The 23,366-nt window shown below is 40.1% G+C and overlaps 1 protein-coding gene across 28 annotated transcripts in view; it reads right to left on the bottom strand.

The window, feature by feature from the left end:
- Positions 1 to 23,366, bottom strand: part of TTN (titin) — a 250,969-nt gene that overhangs the window by 197,780 nt on the left and 29,823 nt on the right. For all 28 annotated transcript variants that reach the window (XM_068138463.1, XM_068138479.1, XM_068138485.1 and 25 more), the window contains 11 exons: positions 22,893 to 23,156; positions 22,540 to 22,800; positions 22,086 to 22,346; positions 21,343 to 21,603; positions 21,107 to 21,248; positions 20,849 to 21,014; positions 20,414 to 20,645; positions 19,567 to 19,851; positions 19,343 to 19,468; positions 17,528 to 17,716; positions 13,188 to 13,244 (listed from right to left, as the gene is read on the bottom strand). In XM_068138463.1, coding sequence (XP_067994564.1) covers positions 13,188 to 13,244; positions 17,528 to 17,716; positions 19,343 to 19,468; positions 19,567 to 19,851; positions 20,414 to 20,645; positions 20,849 to 21,014; positions 21,107 to 21,248; positions 21,343 to 21,603; positions 22,086 to 22,346; positions 22,540 to 22,800; positions 22,893 to 23,156 — 2,244 coding nt within the window. The remainder of the gene's footprint in view (positions 1 to 13,187; positions 13,245 to 17,527; positions 17,717 to 19,342; positions 19,469 to 19,566; positions 19,852 to 20,413; positions 20,646 to 20,848; positions 21,015 to 21,106; positions 21,249 to 21,342; positions 21,604 to 22,085; positions 22,347 to 22,539; positions 22,801 to 22,892; positions 23,157 to 23,366) is intronic.

The raw sequence follows: 23,366 nt of genomic DNA, 5'->3' as shown, positions 1-23,366 counted from the left end.
CCTTGGCAATGACTTGCTCCTTGGAAAAGAGCATCTGTGCAGATGCAGTCCCAAGGCAGCCCAGCAGTCGTGTCTCCATCACTGCTGCAGGTATCACACCCTGGGGGCCAGCAGGTAGGATTTGCAGTGTCTCTGCTAGAAGCCTGATGCTCTCTTGTGTTGTCGCCACGTGGACAAGCATCTCAACAGTCTGGGCAGCCAAGCAGGCCAGTGGTAGGCCAGGTAAGATGTCCTCTCTGGGTAGCGCATGCTCTGTCTGGCTTGTCTGGAGCTGAAGGAGGGCTGGGGGCTCCCTTGTGGCATCAAGACTGAGTACTTCAATGGCAAGAAGATCATCATCCTCCTCACAGGAGAGGGGACATTGGTCCTCAGTTACCACAGTGTATTGTAAGGCTGGGTTTTGCTGACACAAAACATGCTCTTCAGGCAGCACAAAGAGCTCATCAGAGCATGCAGCCTCGCCCAGGACACTCACTGCCCTACACGTGTAGAGTCCAGTGTCCTCTTCCATGTACTCCTAAACTGTCAGGGAGCCTGAGCCATCAGGGTGGTGAATGACAGAATGACATGTATCAGGGAAGAGCTGTTCATTCCCCTTGAACCACTGCACACTGGGGCATGCATACCCAGTCATGGTGTACTCAAAGGCTGCAGTGAAGCCTGGTGCATATCTCACACTCTCTGGCTTTCTGGCAAACCAAGGGAACCCTGGCATCTGTTGACGCATGTAGAGGTAGGCACTGCATGTGGTCTCACCACGTACATTGCTGGCCATGCATGTGTACTCACCCTCATCCTGCACACTGACATATGGGAGGATTAGGCTGTTGTCATTGCCAGCAAACAGTAATTTACAGTTCATGGACAGGGTTACCTTCATACTATTGAAAAACCACTGAATTTTGGGTGTTGGGCTGCCAGTAACAGTAACAAAGAATCTACCTGTGCCTCCTTGACAGATTTCAACATCTGAGACCTGTTTGATGAAAATAGGGGCTTTGGCCCCCTCCTCTATTTTAATCTTTACTTTGCTAGAATAAACTGGTTTTTCAAGTTCAAATTCAAGTGTTTTATCTCTATCAGGCAATGGAAGGCCTCTGTTGTAGCCTTCACTTCTTGCTTCCTCGGAAGACACAACAAGAGAGCTGGTGATATCTGTGTGGGAAAAAAATTGTTTAGTTTTACCAGAATGTCTAAGACAACACTTTTAGATAACAATAATCAGAGTTAATGCAACTATTTTTATATATCTGGAGGCTTTCTCAATACTGTACAGCAGTTAACAGTGAACATGAGGTCCTTTTTGCTGTTCAATTTCACTTGCCAAAACCAGCAAAATACACTGTGCTGTCAGGTTACTTCCCATCTGGATGAACATGGGTATCTCTTTAAACCTGACATCACAGTATGGGTTAGGCATACCAGCAGGGTGCACAGCACTAGTAGCATTCAAGCAATATTAGTGCATTTCACATATGTAATTGAAGTGGTATGTGCCTTACATATTTGTACATATACTCACAAACAAGTACAGCAGAGCAGTGCTAAGACCCTGATTTAATTCAAAACACCAAGAAAAAAAAGCAGAATGACAGACTTGGGATTGGAAAAATAACATCAGCTTTTCAGTACACCAACTTTTCTTCTGGTACCATTAGTTCATCTCTTTCAACTCTGTCTTTTGTCTACCACACCAAGAACTGCTCCTCTACCAGCTTTATACTGTTTTAGTCATTAGCCCCTTATGCTAACCACACCACCATTACTAAAATGACGAGTTCACACACTTGACAAAATGTCATTAATTTAAACCTTTGCTTTTAAACTCCTCCCTACCAGAATGTTGCATATTAAAACTCTCAGAAAACCAGAGAAAAAGATGACAGAGTACTATAATATTTTTCTTTATCTTGCCTTTGCGAATTTATACATTCACACATGGGACCACTTTGCTCTAATGGTGATCTAAAAAAGAGAGGAAGCAGACATCAAGAATAAGTTATTCTCTCAGATGCTCCAGACTAGAAACATCAGTGAAATACGAGGAACATAAGCCAACCACAAAGAGTACGGCGCGAAGAAAACCTTTGGAAATCAAATCCTGCTGTCCTCACTGAGTCAAATTTGCTCAGTTAAGATCCACAGAATTTGACACTGGAAAGATATGAGAGTTGTTAAAAAAACAACAACAAAAAAACCCACAACAACACTAAAAGAAGTGTGAGTGAATAAATGTCTCCACACACTCAGTCACTCAGTCACATTACTTTAAATTCTAAAACTTATTTTGAGATAATTATTTTGCTGCACTCAAACAGCAAATCTGAAGAACAGAGTATGTTATACCTAATTCATTCTTGTTGGTTTTAACAGTTATTAATCTTGCCACAAATATCATAATATACATGACATGGCACAGTGCATACAGCATTTAACTTCAGAGAAAAGATACTTAAGTAAAAAACCCTAAAACATTACACTAGTTCACTTCAGTTATTACCCACCCAGCATTTAACCTACTGTTAAAACAGTAAGGCAATTTTCCTAGAAATACAGTGTGCTAGTGAATTTGAGAATGGATGGCAGAATTTGGCCTAAAATCAAGTATGAGAATTGCAGAATGGAACTTGTGCTAACACACACATGAGAATGCTTTATATACAGTATAGGAATGTGGCAAAAAAATAATGCACCTTGTTTTGTGTTCCTGGATACTCATGACAGAAAAACTATACAGACACTTTTTAATATTTTAGCTATGCCTGTGAAATTAATAAAGTACAAGAATCAATGGATTTAAATAATTTACATATTTATTTCACAAATTAGCCACACATATTAACATTCAAATAGACAGTGATAACAAATAAACATAATACATCCTCTTTCTTTTTTTTTTTTTGTTTGTTTAAGAATCTTGGCTCAAAGAAATGAAGACAACGTTAAACATGACAATGAAATTGTGAGTTCTGTAATTCTTGTGAAAGCACAATGTTTTGAAAAGAGGTGGTCAATAATGGTTCTAAGTTATACCAGCTGCCCCAGAGTAGGTTGTATTCAAAACTAGAATTACTCCAGGTTTATACCCTTAGGTAGCTTAGGTGAGAATTTGTCTCTCCTTAAGTATGTGATACTGCTCCTGGATAGTGCATGAAACTTAAACCAAGAGTTTTAAATTGACATAAACCACAAACACTACTACACAGAGATAAAGATGTTTGGCCGTATACTTCAGATGTGAACATAAACTTGGACCTGATGGTTTCAAAAAGGAGTTATGGGTCTATCACTACTAAAAATTTCAATTAATTTATGTGCAAATTAAACACATATCATAATTGCTTAGGACCTATCCCAAGGCTCTCTGACCTCTTTGGATTTAAACCTCAAAGACACCTCATGTTTCAGCTGATGCATAACATCAGACAATTCATATTGAATTCCCCAGGGACTTCTGCTATCTAACGAATCAGTTAGGGCTACATATCTGCACAAGGAACAGATTAAGGACTCATCATGAAATAATTCTTTCCCAGAACAATGTTGGGTCAGACACTCATGCTTCTCTTTCCTACCACCATTACCCATGAGAAACCATGATTATCTCTGCCTTTAACAATGTAAAATCTTAAATATTTATCATGAGGTCATGAACAGGAAGAAACTGAAGTGGCACATTGGTATTAGCCTAACTACTCCAGTGATTTTCACCATGTGCTGAGTCATTATAACTTGCCAATCCCAACTTTAATTTTATATAGGGCAAGACAATTTGTCAAAATGAATCTTTTGATCAAAATCACTATCCCAGATGAGTGAAGTGATAGTGTGAAAAGTTTATTTAGTTTTAGAGGTATGCTGATGACTTCAGTGAGAGGACACATCAAACTCAGAAATCAGAACATGCATGAACATAACTGAATGTATTATAGAAATAGTTATGCTTACAAGCTCTGTGCTGTTTAAAGCAGTTTGCAAGGTAACTGATAGCAATTTGTAAATAAGTGGAAGAACCTCATAAACAGGTAATCAAAGTAAGAATAATTTTTGCTTAGGATTGTTGAACTCAAGGTTTCACTTTGGTGTATAGGTAACTGGAAAGCTGGCACATGCATTAGAGTGTTTTTTTAAATTCTGATAAATATTAACAAATTGAATACTTTTAACATATTTTCTTAACCAATTTCTTAAACAATTCATCATTGTTTATGTAAGATAGTCTTAGTAGATATATTTCTGATTTATGCCAGCTGCTGCTGATTCCTTCTTCTAAATAGTAATGCTATTTTAAATACCGAAATATGTACTCATATTGAGAACATTAATGTCATTAATGTAAAAATCTCTTCTGCTGAGAAACTGTCACAGATAGCAATTTACTGTATTCTACTTATTTCTGGGCATCTTGACACATAAAACACTTAACTAACTGGGGGAAAAAAAGGGGGGAAATATGTAGAGATAAAATGTGAAAAAAAGAATACTGCATAAAATTTTCTCACTTTTTGACCTTTTTTTTTTTTTTTTTTTTTTTTTTTTTTTTTTTTTTTTTAAATGAATGACACTGGAATACAGGGACAACCAAAAATAGTTTAATGAATTTACAGTTACATCATTGATTTATTATGCTCCCTCTCCTTTCTCTTTAACTTCTAATGATACAGTACAAAATACAGCTTCATGTTTATTACTTGGTAATAGAGAAAAAAATCCTGCCAGTCTCTATTAATGCAAAAAATTGTTTCCTTCCCATTGTGTTGCTTCTCTTTGCAACAGTATAAATTCACTGACAAAAAAAATAAAAACAAACAAATAAAAAAACCCCACCAAGGCTCATGGATGTAATAATTTTGCAGTGATAGAAACTGTAAACACAGGATTTGAATCAGTGAGACTCACATGTTCTGACACAACATTGTGAGAAGGGGGAATACCAGTTTAGGGAGTTCTTTCACAGAACTATATCCTAACTAACCAAGGACTGTACCTTCAAGTTACAAGAAAAAGGCAGTTTCTACATTTTAAGGTGATTAACAGCCTACATAAAACAATTACAGAATTGTTACAGAAATGTAGGAATATGTACACTGTATGAAAGAATTAGTCCTACATAAATGACTGTCAAAATATCTTTACAAGAATGAGTAAGGAGCTTGGAAGGAGCCTGAAATATACCTCGGTGCAGAAAGTGTGCACAAAACATATGCACAAGTGAAATGTCTCTTAAATTCCCCAACAAAGGCAAATTCAAGCAAGACAGAAATATGTCCACAATGGAGTGGTTTTCATCCCTAAAGGAATGAAAAACAATGCCCCTAAACTGAGTGCTGCATTTTTACCTGCAGTGAACAACAGCGTAAAAACATTGAGTGTTCCAAAAAGCACTCTGAAATAAATCATGGAAATTTAGTACAATGTTAACATGGCACAAGATTCAGCAGTTCCTGCCGTATTAGTAGCTACACATTTATACTGCCCACTGTCACTTTGCATCAAGTTTTCAATAGTAAGGCTATGAGTGCCCCCCTGCTCTTCCTGTGCACAGTACCTGTCCCCTTCCAACAACTTTCCATCCTTGTACCAACAGACACTTGGGCGGGGGGAACCAGTCACAAGACACTGAAAGCATGCAGAGGCACCCACAAAAGTGCTGTAGTCAGAAATGAGCCTTAGAAATTTAGGAGGGATTTCTGTGACTTGAAACTCAAAGCTGCAGCTCTCAGAGTCCTCTGCTCTAAACTCAACCTGCTCTTCTGGGGATGGTTCTGCAAACACATCAAAGCTAATATTGACACACTTCTCACCTTCCACTTCCTGCTCTGGCTGAGTCACCGCAAGCAGTCTTATTGCTTTCTCTGAGTCATCTGTTTGGGACATGAACTCAAACTCCAGTTCTATTTCTGACTTGTCACCTGGGCTCACAGTTTTACTCAAAAGTAAGTCACACCTCTGGGGCTTGTGTGATTCACTGCCCACAACAGTCTCACTGCTCACTTCAGCACTTGCTCCCTTCTGAGCCATGACTAGAAGAGAGCCTTTGCACATTGCTTCTCCTAGCCTATTGTTTGCCTGACACTGATACAAACCACCATCAGAAGGACCTACATTTTGGACCTTCAAACTGTGAAGTCCCTCCTTCTGACTCACAACATATTTTCCTGTGGAAGCAGTCACACGGGTTTCACCTCTGAACCACTGCACCACTGGGATGGGAGTACCTGTTACGACACATTCAAACACTGCCTCCGAGCCTTCAATTACCTTGACATCAGCAAAGGGCACAGCAAAGCGGGGAGGCATTTCTGTTACTTGGAAATCAATTTTTATATCATCATTCCCCTCTACAGCCAAGCCTGCAGCTTGCTCCAACAAAGCAAGTGGAAGGACGTCCAGGGAAACCACCATGCTCTTCTTATCTGGGCTGAACTCAGGACTGGTTATGATTTTGACCTGCTTCTCAAACTCCTTGACCTCATTTTCATCAAGCTCCACTTCCAGGAGGATTTCCTGTGGGGAAGGTGACCTTGAAGATGTGTTTTGCTCAAGGTCAAAGTGTATAACATGCTGGTGCGTGACAGGGGGCGGCAGTGCTAGTGATTGCCTATCTTCAGACAAAACATCCACCTGCGCGATAGTTTTAGCTTCTCCAACAATGTTGATGGCATGGCATAGATACTGTCCTCCATCGGCTTTTTGGACGTTAGTGATCTCCAGCACACATTTGGCCCCATCCTCCTCTATCCTCACTCTCTTACCCAGCTCCAGCAGAGATTTATTATGGTACCACTTCACACCTGGCTTGGGCACACCTACCACCTCAGCCACAAGGTTCAGCGTGCTGCCCTCATACAGCCGCCTTCTGCTCAATGCCTTAAGAAATGCAGGTGGCATTTCCCTGCCTGATGGCTCCAGGGCTTCACAGGGAGTCCTAAATACCTCAGCCTGCTGCTCCTCTGGAAGCTGCTGCCTCCTTTCATGGAGAGGGAGGATGGTCAGGGCATCAATATACTCTCCAGTGGGTGTGTGGTAGCTTTCCGGTGGCATACTGTCCCCTGAAGCAAAGTAAGGCCCCTCAAAGGGTGTGAAGTAGTGCTCTAATGGTGTGTTGCATTTTGAATCCTGGGAGGGCGTGAAGTAGTGCTCAGGTGGTGTGCTGTACACTGAGCCCTCAGATGGAGTGGAGTAGCGCTCAGGTGGTGTGTTGTAGCCTGAGCCCTCAGATGGAGTGGAGTAACGCTCAGGTGGTGTGCTGTAGCCTGAGCCCTCAGATGGAGTGGAGTAACGCTCAGGTGGTGTGCTGTAGCCTGAGCCCTCAGATGGAGTGGAGTAACGCTCAGGTGGTGTGCTGTAGCCTGAGCCCTCAGATGGAGTGGAGTAACGATCGGGTGTGCTGAGTGGTGTGTGGTAGGATGCTGATGAAGCGGTTTCAAAGATCTCCACTGAAGAAGGAGGTGTGTAGAAGCGGTCTGAATCAGGTGACTCCTCTCCACTCCTGCTCTCCAGTTCTATAGACATTTCTGACTCAGGAGAGAAGGGTCGAGCAAGTTCCTGCTGATTGTTGTAGTAGTCATAAACCATGCTGAAGGTAACCTCTTCCACTTCCAATGAAGTGATGACCTCTTGCTGCTCCTTCTGAACTGTCCCTTTGAGATCTGGAGCTTCCTGCATCCCAGCTGACCTTAAATACTTGGCCAGGGTCAAGTCAGGTTCCAGCTCTGAGGCTTCCACAGCACTGGGCTCTGGATCTGCAGAACTGTCTTCCCACAGTCCTTCTGCATCCAGGCTGTTCTCAGAGGCTTCCTCAGTGGGAGTCCTCTTCTCACCCCAAGACTCCTTCCTTTGCTCTTTCTGTGCTACAAGATTGTCTGTTATTAAATCAAGTAAATATTGCCCAAAAGAGAAGCCCTTGGTTGTATTTTTTTCCTGTTGGGTGTCCCTGCTCATCTCCTCAGAGGAATCTCTGCTTTCTCTCTCACAAGTGGAAATGCTCATTCCTGTCTCAAAGATTTTTTCTATGCCAGAACCTTCTTCTTCCACATCCTGATGCCCAGCCTGGAGTTTCTTTTCATACACAGCTCTTTTTAGGTCAGCAATAAAGCTGTCAATCTGGTAGTCTGTGGTCTCCAGTTTTTCCCCACTCTCCCACACATGTGTTTCCTCCACTCCTCTTTGGAAATCTGCTCTGGACTCTGCCAGAGAACTATGAATTTGTCCCTCAGATGAATCCTTCTCACATACATTCACCTCTGACTCATTAATTTCTTCAGCAGAAGATCCCACTTCAGCAGACATCGTGATAATGCCAAGATCCCCACCAGGGACTTGCAAATAGGCCTTTTTGATATCACTTGGCTGTGCCTCTTCCTGGGCACCATCCTCCTCCTCCTCCTGTATCCCATAGTTCTGATACAGCTCCTCATTCAGAGACATCTCTTCCACAAGCACATTATGCTGGTGCACAGTGGAGATGAGCCCAGCCACTCCTACCTCCACACTCTCTAGACCTGTGATGGTTTGTGCCTGTTCTGTGTCCACACTTGGTAAAGGCTCCTCAATCTGCTTCAGATCAAATACAGTATTGATCTCTTCGGTCTCAGACAACAAAAGTTGCTCTTTGGAATTCATTTCTACATGAACCTTGACTTCTTCACCAAAATCCTGACTAGAATTTTCTGTCCTAGGAGAAGTGAGGATTAGATCCAAGGTGGTTTGTGCTTGTTCTGTGTCCACAGTCTCTGCAGTTGGTAAAGGCTCCACAATCTGCTTCAGATCAAATGTGATATTGCTCCCTTCAGTCTCACATGACAACAGTTGCTCTTTGATATTCACTTCTTTTACATGAACCTTAACTTCTTCAGTAAAATCTTGACCTGAGGTATCTGCACTATAAGGACTCAGGATTAGATCCAAAGTGGTTTGTGCTTGTTCTGTGTCCACAGTCTCTGCAGCTGGTAAAGGCTCCACAATCTGCTTCAGATCAAATGTGATATTGCTCCCTTCAGTCTCACATGACAACAGTTGCTCTTTGATATTCACTTCTTCTACATGAACCTTAACTTCTTCAGTAAAATCTTGACCTGAGGTATCTGCACTATAAGGACTCAGGATTAGATCCAAAGTGGTTTGTGCTTGTTCTGTGTCCACAGTCTCTGCAGTTGGTAAAGGCTCCACAATCTGCTTCAGATCAAATGTGATATTGCTCTCTTCAATCTCACATGACAACAGTTGGTCTTTGAAATTCACTTCTTCTACATGAACCTTAACTTCTTCAGTAGAATCTTGACCTGAGATATCTGCACTATAAGGACTCAGGATTAGATCCAAAGAAGAGTTGCCAGCATCAGTCACTGTTTCTTGAAGCATTTGTCCATCATCTTGTATTTCCCACCGTGTGGCATTCCCATCATCAATCATTTCTTCTTTATAAAGGTGATCATCAATTTCAATGTCCTGTTCAATATTAATTGATTCCCCTTGCTCCCTGACCTGTTTGTTCTGTTGCTCTTCTGTGCACAAGTCATAAAAGCCAAACTGCTCCTTTGTGAGTGTGCTTGCAATGGTGCCCTGCAGATGGGGCACACTTGGCTCTTCTACAAGGGACACATCAGGAGACTTTGTTTCACAGGCAGGGACATTGCTCTCCTCCATGTAAACACCACTCCCCCCTTGCACCACAGGTGGTATAGGAATGAAAAATTGTGAAACCTCGCACTCCCTTGACAGAGTAGACTGCTCAGAGGCATGAGTTTGCTCTTTCATTTCCATACATGGTGACTTCAGAACATCCCAGGACAGAGTATCCCTATGTGGTATAACCTTGTCTCCTTCAGCCTCTAGCTCCTCTGAAAAGTGACCTGAGTCCTTGGCCACTAGTTCATGCTCTTTTGTGGGCATGCTAGGGTATATATCAGAAATATCAATTCCAAAACTGTGTTCCTCAGAGACGTCTTTTCCCCTGTTCTGCCTTATCTCAGAATTACCATCTGTACATCTCATGGTTATTTCTGTATAACCTGTTTCTTTCCTTGCATAACCTGGCATAATATTTGGCACCTTCACTTCTTCCATCTCATTTTCCCTGATATGAGTAGTTTTCTCACACTCCTCTTCTGACTGCTCACCCAGAGCTGAAGGCAGACTCAGGGACCAGACTAGGTGGGTTTCCTTCCCCTCAGAGCATGTGATCTGTTCCTCTCCATCCTTCCCAAGTGTGCTGATGCCTTGGAGATCCAGAACATGGTCCATGGCCGACAGTTCCTCAGTGTCTCCCTCTTTGCTACACAATCTGGGTGCCCTGGGCTGTACTATCAGCTCAGTGGCCGTCTGTGTTGTTCCAGCCACATTCTTGGCCACACAACAATACAAACCAGAATCTGTGACAGAGACTCTTTGGATGTGTAAGTGGTACATGCCGTTTTCACCTTCCTCAAATATCAGCCTCTCACTAGCAGAGAGGCTCTGGCCATTCAGGGACCAGACCACAGATGGTGGGGGCTGTCCAGACACAGCACACTTCAACACCACTGTCTCTCCTTCGTGGCAGTTAATGTATGCTGGGCCTTCTGCCACAATTTGAGGTGGCTCATTTTCAACATCAAATGAAAACCTGAACTTGTGCTTTATAGTAGCAGCAGCCTGGTCTGGAGAGGGCTGTGTGATCTCCCTCATCGCCGTGTCTTGCTCTGGTGTTGGAGTAGGGGCAGTGATTTTGATTTCCACAGGCAGCGACAGCAAGTCTGAGTCCAGAACTGCACTTGGCAGTCTCTGTTCTTCTGCAAAATCCAGGCCAATTTCTTCTTCTTCCTCCCCCTTCTCTTTCTCCCTTTTTATTTCCTTCTTCAACTTCTCTTCCTCTTTATTTGTTTGCTTTTCCTCCTTCCTCATCATGGCCTTATAAGCTGGCATCTGCTGTCTCACATGGAGTGCAGCTGAGGTGCTGACTGTGCCCAGTGGGTTGAAGATCACACAGGTGACTGTGCCACTGTGTTGTGGTAGCAGGGATGGGAAGGTCAGTGTAGAGCGACACTCTGTGGTATGAACAGCAGTGCCCCGAATGGACCCCACAGGCTTGGCATTGTTGTACCAAGTGACTGTGGGCTGTGGGCGGCCATGGAAGAGGCAGGAGAAGGTGCAGCTGTGCCCCACAACAGCCTCTTGGGGCTTGATCTCCTGGACAAAGAGGGGTGGGCAGGCCAGGAGACCACCTGGTATCTGCCATCTCTTCCCTGTGGCCTTGGGCCTGCAATACCCTTTCACTGCAAGGGTTTCTGAGCCATCTATGGTGGCAGCTGCTTCAGCTGGGCTAGGCTTCCCAGAAGGGCCCCTCTGGGGCATATACATGAGGGATTCCTGCTTCTTTTTCAGTGCTGCCCTCTTTGCCTCCCTCAGCCTCTGAAGCTTCCAACGAATCTCCTCGTCTAGCAGCTCCTCAGCATCTGCCACTGTGCCACTGTGCTCCCTACCACATGCCAGCCCTGGATGGCGAGGCCCCACCACTGGCAGCCTTTGGAAACGGATGGTTCGTACCATGCCCCGGGCTTTGGAGAGGTCCCCAAGTAACTGCTCAGCCTCCTGCCCCTTATCAAAGGGTGAGCCAGTGCAGCGGAGCACCACCCGCAGTCGGTCCTCCTGTTGCTGCTGCAGCAGGCACTCCCAACTCTCACGCATCCACTTAGAATTCCCTTTGGAGCCTAAGCCCTGCTGTCCTGAACTGCGTGTCACCAGCAGTGAGGCAGTGGACTCGGCTGAGCCCTCACTGTTAATGGCAAATACCCTGTAGCTACCAGCATCGTGCTCCTGCACATCCCGAACTTCCAGGCTCGCACGGTGTGTTTGCTCCTCGCTCTCAGTGCGGATCACCTTGCGGCAGTCCTGGTGAACCGGCCGGTTGTTGTGAAACCATGCCATGTGGGGAGCTGGGCGTGCCACCAGCTTGCACTGGAACAGTGCAGGGTCCCCCACCAACACAGACCTACACTTGAGGCCCTGTGTGAAGGTGGGTCTACAGTTCTGGCAGCAAGCCAGTGCCACAGCTGTCCCACGACCCTCAAGGCTCGCCTTGCTGTGCTGCTCTGCAAGAGAAGGACACTGGGTTACAAGATGCCACACTCTGCTTGCCATCTGATTGAAAAAAAAAAATTAAAAAAGCAGTACATTGAAATAAAAAATGGGCATGCAACAGATTTCATCACACACCCAGGAAAAAAAAAAGTAATTCACTCACCATATTTGTTCGAATAAACGCAACGCCTTGCTCTGTTTTAAAGATTGACACGAAAACCGTTCGTTGTCTGTTCTTTCTTCAGACTGCAGAAATTTCTTCTTGAACAAGCAAAAATTAAGTTCAAAATAGCATGTTCTTCTGCGTGTATGTTTTTGCTGCCTGGAAAAGCTGTGTTTCTTTGGGTGGCAAAGAAGAAAATCTTACCTGACTTGCAGACAGTAGAATAAACGCCCTTTTTGACCCTTCTGTTTGTAGATTAAATGTTCAAACAATTGAGAAAAAATATTTTGAAATATCTTTTTTAAAAAGTAAGTAAGTAGCTAACATGAAATGAGAAGGCGTTTATTCGAACTAATACAGCCACTAACTTCAGAGTGTTATGCACAGGGGAAAAAGCAAGCAACATAAACCACATATAGTATCTGCAAGCCAGGGTAAGAGATATATAATGATGAATTAATGTATGTAAAAAAGGTGCAAGAAATCAATGGGAATGTGTAGTTTTCTCATACCCTAAACAACAAATGCTTTCGAATGTACTCAATCCATCCATCCATCCAATAGTATCCACTGAACTGATTAATGTTAGGTCGCTAACTTGTTTAAACATTGTATGATTAAGATTTATAGAACTTCCTTCTGATGTAATCTATTCCATGCATTCAAAAGGAAATTGAACCAATAAAAGCTCTGTGAACAGGTGCAAAGCATGAAGTAAAAGCTAAGAATGTAGCTGCAAAAATTTAAATTTGAAGTTTTAAACATATTTTAAAACTTAAAATAACCTTATAATGCAGGAAACAACCCTTTGCATATCAAAACAAACATGCAACATGTTCCAATATGCTTTAAAGTGTGTTTTTCTTCCCCCATCAGACACTACATGTCAGAAGAAAAAAAGCTTTTTGCAATGTTACAAATTACTTGTACTAATTATTCAGTGTAACATCATTGGTAACTGTACCTTTCACTTCCATTTCAGTATCCTCCTCCGGCTTCTCGTGAATAATTTTTTCAGGAGCTAGAATAAAATTAAAAAGATTTTTGAGCTATAGCTGCTAAAGATGCCAGTCAACAGTTTATGTAGCAAACCCATCCAATCTCTCTTGTGAAAACAGAGAAAGTCACACATACAAACACATATATGCATGCTGACCAATTCAGACACTTGATAGAGAGAGAGCAGTCATCAAATGCTGTCAAAGTTTTTGGCAAGGTACATTTTTCCATACAGTTTGCTTTCTTTTATGCAGGGTGGGGGAAAGTTTCTAATATAACATGCCTTTATCATGCCTTAAATCCCTGAAGGAAAATTCAGCAATTCACAGACTAATGAGCTGTTTCTTGTTCTTTATCATCTTGCAGGGAATGAATGTAGTAGAATGCAATGATGCTATTCATGAGGAACTGACACTTGAGGGAACATGCAGTTGCCAACCTGTCACTCTCAGATGGGTGCTGCACTCGGCTTGTCCTGCAGAATTAACTATTCTGCAATTGTATATACCTTTGTGGTTCTGACCAACTTTCAACAATCTTAAACTGCACAGTGGCCCATCATGTTTTAAGGAGCACAATGCAGACTCCTCAACTATTAGCTGATTCCACAGCCAGACCACACAAGGTGCAGGGACACCTTTCATTACACAAAAAAGTAACACATCATCTCCTTCTTTTACAGTTGTTTCTGAAGGCAGAGTTTCAAGAAACTCTGGTACTTCTGCATCAGTTTCTGTGATGTCTTCACATGGCACAACATCAGGGTAGCAAACTTTGTTTCTTTGCTTCTCAGCTTCATATGGTCTTTGGGATGTGGATATAAACAAGTATGAGGTTTTCTTGGAAGATTCCTGCTTAACTTCAGATGCTTTAAACTGACAATCTTTGGCTGCTTTAAAGCTTTTAGTATCTGATTCAAGAGTGATTTTTGTTACTGCTGTGGCTTGTGCTTCTTTTGCTAGGTAAGAATAAAGTTAGGAAAAGTATTAGGTCAGTTGTTTTACAGGATTAAAACATATCCTTATACTTTGGGGAAACACACCCAATAATTAGTATTGAAAGATTTTCCAGTGTATTAGTTCTACAACAATGCTAATAAACATGAGTAATTACATATTTAAGAGCCCTATTCCTGCTAGGCTAATTCTATACACCACTTAAGCCTACGAAACTTTCATGGGACCAAGACCTGTTTTTTAATGCTTGATACAAGCACATCTTTACTTTTAATTTAGAGCCTCAATTTAAAAAGTAGCATCAGAAGATTATATAAAGCACTTTGGACAGCTCAAGAGTGAAGAAAGAAACTTCAACATCTAAGAGCCAAACAAACAAGGACAGTGGCTTCCTCATTACTAGTTTTAGTTTTCTGCTCTTGATTCCTTTGAGCTTGGCAGAAATACTATCACTTGCCCAGGGTGGTGATAATACTTTTTTTGTGTCTTCACTAGTCATAACACTACTAGGGTTTTAATACACTAATGTCAGGGGGAAAATGGAAGAAGTCTTAGAATAAACTTCTCAGGGAGAATGACAGAAGAAAATTAATCAGTGCAGTAATAAAGTGCTTGCACTTATTAATCCTTTAAAGTACTTTGACCTATATTGTCAACCTTGGAATTGGAACCTTGAATTCACTGGAATTATCTGGACCCAGACAGTTTAAAATGACCAGGTATCTAATTCAATATTGCTTATCTGACATTCTCCAGTTTCAGGAAATCTCAAAAATTGTAAAAACTCTCACCAGCCTCTTTTGCTTTACATCTTATTGCATATCAAGAAATATTTGAGGAACAAAAAGCCTCAAATGTTTGTGACTTGTTGGGAAGATGTAATGCCAGCTTCCCAATACTGCATGTCAGTTATGAATAGAGCTGTTAATGTGGAGGGAAAATCCTAAAGCATTGTAACTTTCTCTGTTAAATACTGATAATAAATGAAATAAAAATTAGTTATAGGCAGTGATAATGAAGTTGCAAAAGGTAAGTCATAATGTTAAAAGTCAGATAACCACCTTTGACTGTTAGTATTGCAGCTGTAGTTGTGCCTCCATAATCATTATAAACAGTACAGCTGTACAGTCCTTGATCTGTCAGCTGAGCGTTTAGGACTGTCAGCAGTAGGACACTTCCATTTTGTGATATCTTCGATTTTTCAGACACTTCTATTCTTTCACCTTCATGGGCCCAAAAAAACTCAGAGAATTCATTTTCTAAGCCACATATGAACTGAACAGTGTCACCACACTTCACAGTTAGGTCTCTGAGTTGCAAGAGAATCTTTGGAGGGGCATCTTTCATTTCCTGAGCAGTGGTCATAGAGATCCTGGTTCTCTGGGATCTTTGTGAAAGAAGTTTTGTTTGCTTGGCTTCCATTTCTTCAGCTGATGTAGTCTTCATGGTCAAACTTTCTGATATGCTTTCAAATACCTGTACACCCACTTCCTGTGATGGTTGTTGTACCAATTTAAATTCTTTTTCATATGTTTTAAAGTTCTTCTTTGAGAGAGGAGCAACATGAAATTCTGATATAGCCTGTGACTGGATAGATTCTTTTACATCTTTCCCAGAACTTTGCCTATCTATGGCTTGCACTGTGTAATCAAGTAACAAAAATAACAATATTAGCATCTAAGGAACTTTAATGGGGCATGCACTGAACAAAATCAAACTGCATGGAAGATGAAAATGAATTATAGTAATCTGAAATTCAGCATGCCAGATGCATTACTCTCAACCCAAAGATTATCTATTCACACATATGACTGATGAGGGATGCCTAAGCTAGTCATGCAGTTGATACACAGCTGACTCTTGTCACTTCTTTCACTGAAGTTTTCCATTTTAGTGCTGAAAGCGTATTATAGACCTTGTTAAGAAGCTTTTTGTGTATTGGTTTTGTTAGTTTTGTTTGTTTTTTTCCTACAGGATAATGCAAAATATCTCAGTCAAGGCTATAGAGATCACTTCATTACTTGTTTTTAAAAATCTGAATGCCTTCAGTAAAATGACTCTATTCTTTGACCTATATCAAGATATGAATTTGCAAACTTCTGAATGTTACAGTTTAAACAGAAGAAATGAGGATGGCTGGGTTATAGATGGTAGGTATTACTAACATTAGCTGGTATAAGGTATGAAACAAAGAAAGAAGAATGCTAGTAACAGCATGAAAGTGTGGTATACAACAATTGAATCCCTCTGAAGTAAAAATGGGGCTTTACCTTCTGGAGTCACTGTAAGTGTGGCTGTACAAGTTGTTTCTCCAGCACTATTCCTTGCCTTGCAAGAGTATTGGCCTGCATGCTCTGAGAAAGCATCTACTATTATCAGTACAGCTGTGCCTGTAGACTCATCAAAGTGGAAAACTGAGTCTTTTGTCGGCAACATGAGTTGTTGATTATGAAACCATTGGATTTTTGGTTTGGGCATGCCAAAGACTCTAGCTTGAAATTTGACTGATGCCCCGCTGCATACCCTGCAGCTTGAAATAGGCTGGATAAAGGTGGGCCTTTGGCCAATAGACTCCTCCTTAAGTGAAACAGATGAAGAAACATGCCAGTAGGATAGTGGTGTAACTTCTTCAACCTTTTTAAATCCTAAAAAGAAGCATGCCAACTTTTAATTTCTTACCCTACACTACAATTCATTTTCTCTCTCATTCAAGACTTTTTATCTAACTTGAAACTTAACAGCACAACTTATTCTAATGCTTCATTTATAAAATCTGATACAAAACCAAACAAAATATTTGCAGCTAAATAACATCGACTACAATATATAACTTAAATAGCAAATTTTCCAGACAATATTTCTGAATGAAAACTTTGGACAATATTTTATCAATTCATCTGAACGTAGACCTTTACTTTCAGCTGCTGAAGTACCTGGTACACATCATTATTTAACATGTATTTCAACACTTTCAAAGTAATTTATTTTATTTAAAAAACCCTCTTTTATAAAAAACCTCTTAGGAGGTTCTCCTCACAGTCAAATTAAAAAATGTGTGAGCAAAGAACTTCTGTTGCTACCAACTTAGGTGCAGAACAGATTCTAATACAGGTGAGAATGAAAAGGTGAGGTGTATGGAGCATTGCTAAGATGTGAAAGTTCTCCTGTGTATGACGTGTATTTTGGAGACAGGAATGTATGCGGTGGGCATTGTAAATGGTAGCAATTAATTGAGTTAAAAGACAGCATGACAGACAACAACTCACATATCAGTGTATATTACAACATGTATATCAGTGTATATTGGAACGTGATCTATACAAGACATTGTTTTAGTTGCACACTGTACCTTCTAGCTTCAATGTAGCAGTGCTTGTCACTTGGCCTACAGAATTACTAGCCACAAAAGTGTAGATTCCTTCATCCTCTGGATAAGCTTCAGCAATCTCCAGCTGGTAAGTGTCTTCAAACTGAGTCATTCTGAAAAACCGTGATGGTTTGATCTCTCTTTCTTTGCTGTACCAAGTGACTTTCAGATCTGCTCAAGCAACAGAAAGAAGAAAAGAAAAAAGATATATGTTATTAGACTAGTAAATAAGCACTACTCTCAGAAATCTTAATTTCAAGTATCTATTACAAATTTAAATGTGCCTTGTACTACTCTGGTCATGCATGATTAGTGGAAAGTGGTCTACTTTGTAAAGTTTTGATTTCTGCATTGGAAGTATTCATATGGAAAAATTTATTCTGGTGTCGCTATACTCCCCAGTAAAAATAATTTTTTCTTTTTCACTCTTAATGTATACATTTAAAACTGTTTTGTCACTGCTAAAATTCAGAAAAAGACTCATTTTTTAAAAGGGATTCTTTTATAATTGTCTGATCAAACAGGCTATAAAATCACTAGGTTGAGCTGAACAGGTTAAAGAAATGAAAATGGAATATTCTTTTGCCAAGGACTGTATCTTGCCTCTGTTGTAGATACAAGTTTTACACCTCATTTCTCAAGAAAGATCCTCTCTTTTTACCTTTGAAAAATTCTTATGCAATATGTTGTTTGACTTGTATACTCTTGTAGACTTGGGAAAAAAGGGGACTGAACAAGACTTTAGCCTTCACTGTCTACCTGGCACTATAATACATCATTAATCAAATGTTTTCATATAAATGGTGTGCTTTTAACATCATCAGAAGGGACAATACTTTCAATGACTGCATAGTGTGTACCATTATACAACTGTGTGTGCAATTATGAATTACCTAATATAAAGAGTTTTCACAACACAAGTTGCAAATCCACTTGGATACAGTATTCAAGAAAGGACATTTTCAATAGGGAAAATGTGACATGAAGAAATGACCTCAAGCTTCAACAGAGCAGCCCTGTCAAGTATTGGAATGGAGTCACCATCCCTGGTGGTATTTAAAAGATATACAGATGTGGTGTTTTGGGACATGATTTATTGCTAGATTTTCTACTGTTAACCTTAACAATTGTAATGGATCTTACAGGTTTTTGCCAATCTAAACCACCCACTTCACACAGGGCAAGCCAGTATTTCCAACATGCCTTTTCTGAGGCATAGCATAATTTCTAAAGCAGAATCAGATTTGTTGTAAAGCCTTCTTAAAAAAGATCATGAACAAACACCTTTTTACACTAGAAAAAGGAATGCAATAGCAGTTTACTGTTTGCAGATTGATATAACATACTTAGAAGTATGTTATCATAAAGATTGAGGCTCAGTTTCAGTCTGTTTGCTCAGTTAATTAACATGACACTGTGTGTCATTAGAAGCTTATCATGCTCATTTTATGTGATAATGCTTTTCCACCATGATACTCTGTCATTTGAAACTACATTTTAGTCAGTGACAGTTTTCCCACATCAGTTAACATTTGAAATACTGAGAAGTTTCCAAACACAAGTTTTTGAAAACAGATCTTCTTTGCAGAAATGCTTAATATTTATGACAACTTCCATGATTGATGCTGTCTTTGACATTTGACTTGCTTTACTGATAGTCGTCAGTGAGTAGCACTTAGCTGCACGTGTATATCAAATAAATGCACTTCTGGGGAAGAACTGATCTCAGCATATATACGGTTGCTTTTTTCCCAAGTTCAAGATGAAAAATTTTGAGGGCTGTTGCATTAAACCCACCTGTGCCAGTCACTCTGCATTGAAAACAAGCAGACTGTCCCTCAGATGTAACAGCATCACGTAGTGGTATTATGACAGCGGGTGGATACACTGGCACTTCTAGCTCAGGAGAAACAACTTCTGGGACTAAGGGATAAGAAAAAGAAGAAATTTATTAAGATGAAGGTCATACACATGTTGACAATCTCATTTCACAGACATTGTTACAAACATAAGATTCTTACTTTCCACTGAAAGTGAAGCTGAAGTTGTAGCAAGTCCATAGTCATTTTTTGCTTCACAGGTGTACACTGCTGCATCTTCAGGGAAAGCTTCAATCAGGAGTAGAGTATATTCTTCTGCATCATGAAGAAATTTGCACTTGAAACCTGGAGAAAGCTGTTGGTCATCTTTATACCAGGAAATTTTGGGTTGGGGTTTGCCTGAGATCATAGCACAGAAGCGAGCAGGTTTGCCAGACTCCACAGTAGTTGGCTCTAGCTCCCGAAGTATCCGAGGTGGTTCTGGAGCTGCAAATTGAGAGCAGTGTTGGGGGGGAGATAGAGAAGGAAAGAAAGAAATCCTATTATTGGTATTTATCAAAGCTTTAAGAATATTAGCAAGGACTTTTATTTCATTTTTATAAATCTTATTATTCCAAATCTTGCAGGCCCATAATAATCTACCCTTTTCATTGATACAGAGGGAATGATCTAGCAGCAAGTGCCTTAAAAAAATTATCTGTGTTAGTGTAAGTGTTTTGTGGCAAAATGTGTCCAACAATTATTAGGTATTAGGTTTATCCCTCTGAGAAAGCCTATATGTCCACATGAACAAATTGGTTTTATTTAGACTTGAGAATTTCCTGGTCTAAATAAATCCAGTGGGGAAAAAACCTGCTATAAGATTTTCATCAGCCAGTCAGCTAATTCAGCTAAGCAAGAAACATCCATGTACATGAGGATTTTGGTAGTGTTCCAGATGTAAGATTCTTTTTGGATTTTTATGTTTTTCACTGTCAGAGTTAGAATTCCACAAAAGCTATACAGATCAGAAAAATGCCATCAAAACATTTTTTTGTGGTGGACATACCATTCACATAGAGAACAATGGAACTCCTATTCCGTCCTGCAACAAATGTATATTCTCCTGCATCAGAGTAAGTGGTTTCAAAGATGGTCATTCGATGAACTCTTCTTTCCACCACATAACTGTATCGTTCCTCATATTGGAAGTTGATCTCAATGCCATCCTTGTACCACAGTGGTTCAATATCATCTTCATTGACCTCAAATTCAATTTCAGCTCTTTGTCTCTCAATGACCTTCAAACAAGTAAAACAAATATTAGAAACAGGGTTTGTTTTTATACATGGCACCGCATTCTTGTTTCCTAGAAGATGACTCTGGTTTATGATTATAGACTTTTGTGCTGGGACTGTTGATGGTTAGATATTATTGCTCTTCCTTTGCATTACTATTTGACCGACAAAGTTATGACATACTTATTCTTCTCTATAGGCCATACCTGAATATCTTTATGTGTGCTTCTGATACGAATATCACGACCTTCAACAATCAAATTGGCACTGGATGTGTTTCCACCTGCTACTACAGTGTACTGACCAGCATCAGACATTCTTGTGGAAGGAATAATGAGACGATGGACATATTTCTCTCTCTGAATTTTCATCCTATGTGCATCAGGAAAGAAAAGAAGCAAGTTATTTCCTGGGGGGAAATATGTAGCAAAAGTCAATATGGTGTAGACATCGATGACATTTACCTGTCACCAATCTGAAGTTCTTGTCCATCCTTCATCCACTGGACCTGAACATCAGGTTCTGAAATTTCACATTCAAAAATAGCCCTCTTCTTCTCCACAACCTTGATATCTTTAATGTGTTTCCTAAAATCAATGTGACGAGCTAAGGCAGGAAAAAAAAACCAAAAAAAATGAGTGCCGCAATGCTATTTAAGCTCTCAGGAGTCACCAAATATACAAATCAAGAGGGCAAATACCTTCCACGAATAAAGTGGCAGATGAAGCTGCTTTCCCAGCAACGAAAGTGTATTCTGCAGCATCACCAAAATGTACATTCCTTATGGAGAGGGAGTGTGTGAGCTTCTTTGTTCGTATCTGGCATTTATCAGTTGATTTTATTTCTACACCGTTCTTTAGCCATTTGTACGAGATACCTTCATAGTTAACAGTAACTTCAAATGTTATAGTATCTTTCTCTTCAGCATTGATGTCTTTTAGCATGGAGGTAATTAGGATGGCTAAAAGAAAAGAAATTAACAAATGAGTTTTATTTTGTTGCTGTTATTGGTTGTTTTTTTTTGTTCTTTAACACATGTTAACTGGATTTAAACACGTTTACTGGATTTAAACTACATTTAAACACGTTAACTGGATTAGAGATGTTTAAAATACTTTAAGGCAGAATCTGATTTTTCATAGTATTAAAAGAAAGGCTCTGTGTCTAGGATCAATATTACTAAGTAAATTTCACAAAACTTCTGGATTACATAGGAACACAAATTCTATCTCTTATGCTTATGGTGACTTGGTGTTTATGCATGCTGGCTTAAACAGAAGAATCTGGGATCTAAATATTAAGTTTGCAGGTTCTAGATCTGTTTTTGAAATGTAACTGAAGCTGTTCGGAATTATATACACCTACAACAGTGCTGAATGACAGTGCCTGTAATAACATGAATCATTACTGCTAAATATTATAGTTAATTATGTTATTACATACGTTTTACAGTCAGAGTTGCACTGACTCTGTCATTTCCACAGACAAATGTGTATTCTGCAGAATCTTCACTGCTTGTATTCATGATATTGAGTTGATGGAGTTTCCCCTGGACCACTATTTTGAACTTTTCACTCATTTCGATCTCTACACCATTTTTCAACCAGACAGCAGGAACATTGAAATGAGACACTTCACATTGAAAAGAGGCTGTTTTGGTCTCAGGGATCTCAATACTTTTCATGGTCTTTGTGATTTGTATGGCTAGGTGGAGAAAAGGGGGGGGGGGGGGGGGAGAGGGGACACAAAAGAAAATATATTTTTTAAGTTAGTATTCACAGAAGATTGGGGAAAAAACACAGAGTAACAGGCTATGAAGTGCCAGGTAAAGGTGCCCAAAATATGAGAAGGTGTAACAATACATATAATTACTTTCTTGCAAACTTGCAATACTTACATTCAACAAACAGTTTCGCTTTACACTCAATTTGCCCAACAAGAGCTGTGTATTCCCCAGCATCATCAGGAGATATGCCATGCAGCATAAGCTTGTGAACTTTCCTTTGAGAGATTATCTTGCATTTATCACTCTGTTTAAGCTCAACATTTTTGTGGAACCATCGTACTGGTACAGTATCATGGGATACACTCAGTTCAAAGGAGACAACAGCATTTTCCAAAGCAGTCACATCCTTTGGCTTTTTGATGATCTTGACAGCTTGGGGAAAAAAGTTAGCAAGATTCAGCAGTGTGTTTGATTTGAATTTCAAACCACACATTAAAGCAAGTATTCAAACAAGATTGACTTACTTTCCACATGAAGTCTGGCATTTGCTCCTATCTTTCCAAGCTTAAAGCTATAAACAGACTCATCAGTGACAACACAGTTTTTGATTTTCAGTATGTGAACAGTTCCTTTCACTGAAATTTCATATTTGTCACTTGATTCAAGTTGAACGCCATTTTTAATCCACAGGCCTCCTTTCACATCAGGGTGGCTCAGTTCTACACTGAAAACTGCCTCCTGTGTTTCTGTCACAGTCAAGTTTTTTAGTGTCTTCTTTATCTTAACAGCTAGGGGGAAAAAAAAATAAATTGACAAACCAGACCAAAATTAAAAACTATAGTAAAGATAATAATCTTAATAAATATGAATCACGGTGCTTAAAATTTATAATCTAGAGGTGCTTAATTTTAGACTCTAGTATGTATGTACTGATTTAGTACATACGTACTGAGTTTCTACCACAGCAGTATGCTTGGAGCACATAAAAAAATCCCACT

Source organism: Melanerpes formicivorus, unplaced genomic scaffold, assembly GCF_026170545.1.
Source record: "Melanerpes formicivorus ecotype bairdi unplaced genomic scaffold, bMelFor1.0.p_v2 SCAF_5, whole genome shotgun sequence".
Classification (NCBI taxonomy): domain Eukaryota; kingdom Metazoa; phylum Chordata; class Aves; order Piciformes; family Picidae; genus Melanerpes; species Melanerpes formicivorus.
Note: the sequence above shows the minus strand (reverse complement) of the source record. Positions and strands in the feature narration are given on the sequence as shown.